This window comes from Puntigrus tetrazona, unplaced genomic scaffold (genome assembly GCF_018831695.1).
Source record: "Puntigrus tetrazona isolate hp1 unplaced genomic scaffold, ASM1883169v1 S000000151, whole genome shotgun sequence".
NCBI lineage: Eukaryota > Metazoa > Chordata > Actinopteri > Cypriniformes > Cyprinidae > Puntigrus > Puntigrus tetrazona.
Window position 1 is genome coordinate 715,001 of NW_025047827.1, and position 7,500 is coordinate 722,500.

The 7,500-nt window shown below is 41.0% G+C and overlaps 1 protein-coding gene across 1 annotated transcript in view; it reads left to right on the forward strand.

Annotated features, from left to right (window-relative positions):
* Positions 1-7,500, forward strand: part of lrfn1 (leucine rich repeat and fibronectin type III domain containing 1) — a 132,301-nt gene that overhangs the window by 116,386 nt on the left and 8,415 nt on the right. Inside the window, 2 exon segments of the mRNA XM_043230473.1 lie at positions 5,184-6,085; positions 7,285-7,500. The exon segment at positions 7,285-7,500 is cut by the window's right edge and continues 275 nt beyond it. Of these exon segments, the coding sequence (XP_043086408.1) occupies positions 5,204-6,085; positions 7,285-7,500 (1,098 nt within the window). The 5' untranslated portion in view covers positions 5,184-5,203.

Consider the following 7,500-nt stretch of genomic DNA (forward strand, 5'->3'; position numbering starts at 1 on the left):
AAAAACTAATAGTGATAGTAGAAAATTACGCAAGACGGATCAAAATTGTCTTTAAATGATCATTTAAAGGCTGAAAACTGTATAAATGGTCGAATACTGTTATAGTTTAATATTAAGATTTTGTGGAAACTGTGATGAATTAAAAAAAACGTAAAAAGAGCAGCATTTATTTAATGTTTTGTAACGTTATAAATGCCATATAATTTAACTCGTCCTCGATGAATAAAAGTACTAATTCCCTTGACTCACTTGGCCTTTGATGTATGTCCTAAAAGTGCTATTAATTATCAGTGTGTTTCCCGCGGTGCATTATGGGTATCCGACCGGAGTTGCAAGTCAAACGCATTTTGCACTTTTCCAAGCAGAATGTTGGAGATGATGACTTTGTGAGTTGAATAGAGCCAAGATGGTTTTTCTAGAGGGTCAGATGGGCACGTCAACAGATCAATATGAGTTCAGGAAGCATATTCTCGGCTTAATTTTTCTCGGTTGCTGGAGAGTCGGAGTTTTGCGAGGGATGCTGTCCTGAAGGTCAGATGTTTTCAGGGGTTCTTCGGGTCAAAACGTCTGAATATATTCAATAATCAGCTTTCATAGTGATATTTCTGTACTTGCCAACGGATTTTGAAATGGAATTTGTTGATGGTGAGCAGAAACGATCGGTTGCTTGTTTTGCAGTAAATCAAAACAATTACTGATTAATATTTTTTTAATATTTAAAAAAATTAAAAAAGGAACACATTTGCCAAAGTTTTAATTTACTAAAACCAAAACCATAAAAATAGTTTATTTAATATATATATATATATATATATATATATATATATATATATATATATATATATATATATATATATATATATATATATATATATATATATATATATATATATGCATTATATATATATATATATATATATATATATATATATATATATATATATATATATGTAATGTCACAATAAAATAAATATTAAACTTATTTTTATTCAGCTAGTTCTTTCTTTTAAATTTTTTTTTATTTACATTGTTCAATTATTTTCCGTACTAAAATAGCAAAAACATTTAAGCAAAATGATTTACAGACAGTTAATAAAATCAAAACAGAAAAAAAAAAAAAAAACCTTTAAAATATCTCGATTTTTTTAATGGCCGCAGAGCGCAGCTTAATTTTATGAAGCGAATAAAAAGGAAACGAATCAAATAAAAAGAAGTCGTTTGGTAAAATAAGGATTACGAATTAAAATTACATTTAAAATAAAATTATATGTGCGTTCTCAACATACTCTTTCATTTTAATTCAGTACACGATGTATTGAAATAAATTTAAGTTGTAATAAAAATGAATAAATCTATATATATGTACAAAAAAAAAATATTTGGTGATTTAAAATATATATAGCCAGCAAACGTCCCCAAAGCTTAATGCAGTGGATTCGATTGGAAACGATACTCTTGACGTCTTGCTGCTTTCATCCACGAGGACAAACCCAATTAGCCAAAGAGACGACGTAAAACGTTAATCAAGACGCCTGATGTAGCGGACGATTTGTTGGAAGCGTCTTATGAAGGGTTTTATTTTTATTCTCCGCTCTTTTAATTCCGAGCTGAATCTCAGAAATCAATACGGCTAAACCGTATCCAGACCTGACCCCTCGCTGTCTTCCGCCGCGTCCCTTCTGCTTTATTGCCACGATTTATAGGACAATTAAGCGGCGTCTAATTTTCCGCAGCGTTACTTCGGCTCGGAGCCGCCAGAGATTTCCACATGCCTCGATTAAGAGGAAGATTGTGTTGTTGGAGAGTTTAATAAGAAGGACGTGGCAGAGATCAAGGATTCGGGCCGATTCTCCGAGGCGTGTTTATATTGGAGGACAGGAAAAGGTTGGGAAATGCTTTATGAAGCTATAGGAGGAGCGAGAGGGTCAGAAACCTGCCGCTTCAGATTGAAAAGATGACTTGATTGTGAATGATTCAGCAGCGTCTCATTTAATTGGTTGCGTGGGTTGCTTCTCCAAAGGCTTCACCGTGGATGAAATTATATTGTGCTCATATTATTATTATTATTTTTAAATATACGCTGCATTCAGGAACCGAGTCGATTACTTACTGATGTGTCTGAATCTTTATTTTTGTCAGAGTAATTCTTCATCGAGGCTGAGTAATATACATATATATATATATATTGTAGGGTTATACCTTTTATTAATTATGATAATTAATTATGAATTATCACTTGAATTAGCTCTTAATTCAAGTTTGGGGAATTGAATCTTAAAAGATTCACGTTAGTATGTAATTCGAATATACCTTTAAATCACCTAATACGTCCAGCGTTTTAGGGCAAGTTAAATGTATGTTACCGATATGAATTTACTCTGTGATCAGCAAAATAAATCAATTGGACTTTCCTCTTTTATCCGATTTTAGCTTTACCTCGAGCAGGTAGCAACGGATCTGGGCATGAGTTTGACTTTCCGGTCACATAACACACAACAAGAATTCGTAATAATGAAACAAAATGTATTAAACAGTACCTACTAATTGACAAGACTAAACATACACACACACACATACACATACATTCACACACACATTCACGGGTTGGAAGGGAAAATGGATAATTGTCTGTCCAAAGTCTGTTAGCTAGTTCTGAGATCGCACCAAGAGCACCAACAAAGCGAAGTTAGGTTTAGCCTTGCTTATATGTGTCTGCGCCGATTCAGTAAAGAGATGAAAAGGTAGTTTTACCACTCGGCTGGTCTGGGGGAATCCCGGCTTGCTGATTGGTCAGGCTCGTCCGTGGGATGACGTGGTCGGGCTTTCCCGGGCCGTTCGAATGGAGTCTCTCTAGCTTGGTGGTTCGCTTTGGATGAACCGGGTTGGTTACGGAAGGGGCAGTGAGTGTCCGTGGAGTGATGTGACGGAGCGGACCGGAGTCGAGGGTATCGGGTCGTTCTTGTTCAGAGTCTTCTAACTTCTCCCAGTTCCGAAGTTTCTCCGTTTCCTTGGCGATTCCTGCAGCGACCCGAATTCCCCTGCGACTCCCTGTGGTTCCGAAGAAGTTCTTCTCGACTCTTCTCCGACTCCGACTCTTCTCGACTCAATGAGGGAGCTCTGTTCCTGCGTTTTGAGGTGCAAGTTTTGGGCCGTGCCCTGGGCAGTTGTCCAATCCCGAGGTCGAAGGGGCGTGTCCACGCCTGCTTTCGACTCCGGTTTCGTGCATACTTTATCCCAGTTAGAATTGACATCCTGCACTTCTGTTCCCTATCAAAAGCTTATAAGTGGAATACACTGTTGTGCATTGCACAAACACACATATTCATTCACCACGATATTGGAAACATCGTAAGCTTCAATTTGATATCAAACATGCATTATCTGGCGCTTATGGAACGCTCTCTGTTAGAGGATTATTTAACGAGTATATAGCGGTTCCTACATACATCCCAAAACATTTATTAAGCAGTTATTTACAGATGAACCTTTATTTGTTTGAAAGGAAGGCATTTAGATTGTTCGTTTAGTAGTTTTATGTGTGTCCTGGCAGTTCCTTTATTGTAGCGAAAAGGAAAAGGCGCGCTTTTGAGGAATGTGTCTTGGGACAGAGCAAGCCTCCCTGGGGGGGGGTTGAAAGTGTGAGGCTGTCCTGGCCACGTTGATTCACCGGGAGTCTTATCACCTTTTGACTTGGTGGCGCGGTAGAACTGGTCCCAGGTCAGTGCACAGAACGGGTTATCGGGCTGTCGACCAGATGTTGCATTTCAATCATCCCAATCTTGACGTGGGGACGCTCGGATTGGTCGAGCTCACTGCAGCGACAGTCCCTTGCGAACACCTGGCAGACTTTGCGGCGCTCTGCATCGCTCGGCGGACCATCTTGATTGCCTTTATGGTCCGGGGTGCGGAGGATGCGCGATTTTACGACCTGGTTCTAGAGCGATTCCCCCTTTTATGGTTCGGGTCTGTTCATCAAGGCCCCACAATATAAATAGTTTGGATAATTTTTGGTTGTTTTTCAACTTTCTCACAAGAAGTTATTGAAATATTACTGACATATTGACATTGTCTCTCTCTCTCTCTCTCTCTCTCTCTCTCTCTCTCTCTCTCTCTCTCTCTCTCTCTCTCTCTCTCTCTCTCTCTCTCTCTCTCTCTCTCTCTCTCTCTCTCTCTCTCTCTCTCTCTCTCTCTCTCTGTCTCTCTCTCTCTCTCTCTCTCTCTCTCTCTCTCTCTCTCTCTCTCTCTCTCTCTCTCTCTCTCTCTCTCTCTCTCTCTCTCTCTCTCTCTCTCTCTCTCTCTCTCTCTCTCTCTCTCTCTCTCTCTCTCTCTCTCTCTCTCTCTCTCTGTCTCTCTCTCTCTCTCTCTCTCTCTCTCTCTCTCTCTCTCTCTCTCTCTCTCTCTCTCTCTCTCTCTCTCTCTCTCTCTCTCTCTCTCTCTCTCTCTCTGTCTCTCTCTCTCTCTCTCTCTCTCTCTCTCTCTCTCTCTGTCTCTCTCTCTCTCTCTCTCTGTCTCTCTCTCTCTCTCTCTCTCTCTCTCTCTCTCTCTCTCTCTCTCTCTCTCTGTCTCTCTCTCTCTCTCTCTCTCTCTCTCTCTCTCTCTCTCTCTCTCTCTCTCTCTCTCTCTCTCTCTCTCTCTCTCTCTCTCTCTCTCTCTGTCTCTCTCTCTCTCTCTCTCTCTCTCTCTCTCTCTCTCTCTCTCTCTCTCTCTCTCTCTCTCTCTCTCTCTCTCTCTCTCTCTCTCTCTCTCTCTCTCTCTCTCTCTCTCTCTCTCTCTCTCTCTCTCTCTCTCTCTCTCTCTCTCTCTCTCTCTCTCTCTCTCTCTCTCTCTCTCTCTCTCTCTCTGTCTCTCTCTCTCTGTCTCTCTCTCTCTCTCTCTCTCTCTCTCTCTGTCTCTCTCTCTCTCTCTCTCTCTCTCTCTCTCTCTCTCTCTCTCTCTCTCTCTCTCTCTCTCTCTCTCTCTCTCTCTCTCTCTCTCTCTCTCTCTCTCTCTCTCTCTCTCTCTCTCTCTCTCTCTCTCTCTCTCTCTCTCTCTCTCTCTCTCTCTCTCTCTCTCTCTCTCTCTCTCTCTCTCTCTCTCTCTCTCTCTCTCTCTCTCTCTCTCTCTCTCTCTCTCTCTCTCTCTCTCTCTCTCTCTCTCTCTCTCTCTCTCTCTCTCTCTCTCTCTCTCTCTCTCTCTCTGTGCAGGTTTAGGCAGCTGATGAATCATGGAGAGGCTGGTGTTTTACGTGCTGGTGTTCGGGGCGCTGGTGAAGGCTCAGCACTGCCCGGGCCGCTGCATCTGTCAGACCATCTCGCCCACGCTCACCCTGCTCTGCGCCAAAACCGGCCTGCTCTTCGTGCCGCCCACCATCGACCGCAAGACCGTCGAGCTGCGCCTGACCGACAACTTCATCACGGCGGTGCGCCGGAAAGACTTCCTGAACATGACCAGCCTGGTGCACCTGACGCTGTCCCGCAACACCATCAGCCAGATCGCCCCGCACGCTTTCCTCGGCCTGAAGGCCCTGAGAGCGCTGCACATGGACGGCAACCGGCTGACGGTCATCAACAGCGACCAGCTGAAGGGGCTGATCAACCTCAGGCACCTGATCCTGGGAAACAATCAGATCCACGGCATCGAGTCGTCCTCCTTCGACGAGTTCGTCTCCACCATCGAGGACCTGGACCTGTCCTACAACAACCTGAGGACGCTGCCGTGGGAAGCCATCGCCCGGATGACCAACATCAACACCCTGACCCTCGACCACAACCTGATCGACCACATCGGCGCCGGCACCTTCACGCTGCTGACCAAGCTGGTGCGTCTGGACATGACGTCCAACCGCCTGCAGACTCTTCCGCCGGACACTCTGTTCCAGCAGGCGCAGGTGCTGTCCGAGCCCCGGGCGTCCGGCTCGTCCCGCCTGGCGGTCAGCTTCGGGGGGAACCCGCTGCACTGTAACTGTGAGCTGCTCTGGCTGCGGAGGCTGACCCGGGAGGACGACCTGGAGACCTGCGCTTCTCCGGAGCACCTCATGGACAAGTACTTCTGGTCCATTCAGGAGGAGGAGTTCATCTGCGAGCCGCCGCTCATCACCAAACACCAGGTCAGCGGCGGAAAAGTGCTGCGATCCCTCGGGATTGGCATGATACGTTTTGGACAATATTTGGCTCAAAATATGGAGAAAATCACCTTTAAAGTTGACCAAATTAAGTTCTACGCAATGCATATTACTCATCAAAATAAGGTTTTGTTATATTTATGAACATTTACAAATCTTTACGTAATATGCTAATGATTTTTGGAATAAAAAAGAAAAATGTTTTGGCTATTGCTACAAATATATCCCCACTTATGAGTGAGTTATTTCACTTTAATTGCATAGAAAAGATCTTATGCCATTAGAGTGATAATACTAAAAAACAGGGTTTTCAGATATTTGCATATTCATATAGTTTCTGTATTGTTTAAATGTTTAATGCATAAAAATATTTTATATTTAATATGTTATATTTAATATGAAAATTATTTATAGCCATACAGATAGATTGACAAAGAGAACAATCTGTCATTAAAGACAATATAATTTAGTATTTTTATTAAAAATTTAATAGTAAAAATTATTATAGTTATAATATTTTAAGTATCATTTTATCATTTAAATGATTGTTAAGAATAATTTGAGCAAGTCATATTTTAGATTTATATTATTTATTTGGTTTAAATTATTACATTTTAAAGTAATTAATTTAAAATTCTAATTTTAACATTTTAGTAATTTTAATTGGGTTTTGTCATTTTCATAAATTTTATGAAATATTAAATATTAAAATATTAATTTCTGTAATTTTATAGAAAAACATATATCAAACCTAATCATAGAAAATCAATTATAACTTTATAGAAAGATCTGACATTAAAGACTTTTTTTACATTTTTACAATTTTTAAATTTTGCGTTTTTAAAAATATTTTTTATATATATATATATATATATATATATATATATATATATAAGAATCATAAAATCATATGTAGAGATCACAAATAAATAAAATTGAAAAAAATTAAATTAAAATAGTGCACATTTTTGGTTTTTGGTTTTGTTTCTCTGAATACTTCTAATTATTAATAATACTTTTATATAATTATTAATAATTATAAATACATTTTATTTAACTGTACCATCACACTTCAAGCAAGGTTTTTCCCCCCAAAGTGACTCTTTTTTTTATTTGACGTCATCTGACTGTTTTTATTGGTACTAGTAGTAGCACTAATATTATTATTATTATTGTTCACGCAGGTCACCAAGCCGTACGTGATGGAGGGTCAGGGGGTGACTCTGAAGTGCAAGGCGATGGGTGACCCCGACCCCGCCATCCACTGGCGCTTCCCCGACGGCAAACTGGTGCACAATAACTCCCGCACCATCCTCTACGACAACGGCACGCTGGACATCCTGATCACCACGCTCAAGGACAGCGGCGCCTTCAACTGCGTGGCCTCCAACGCGGCCGGC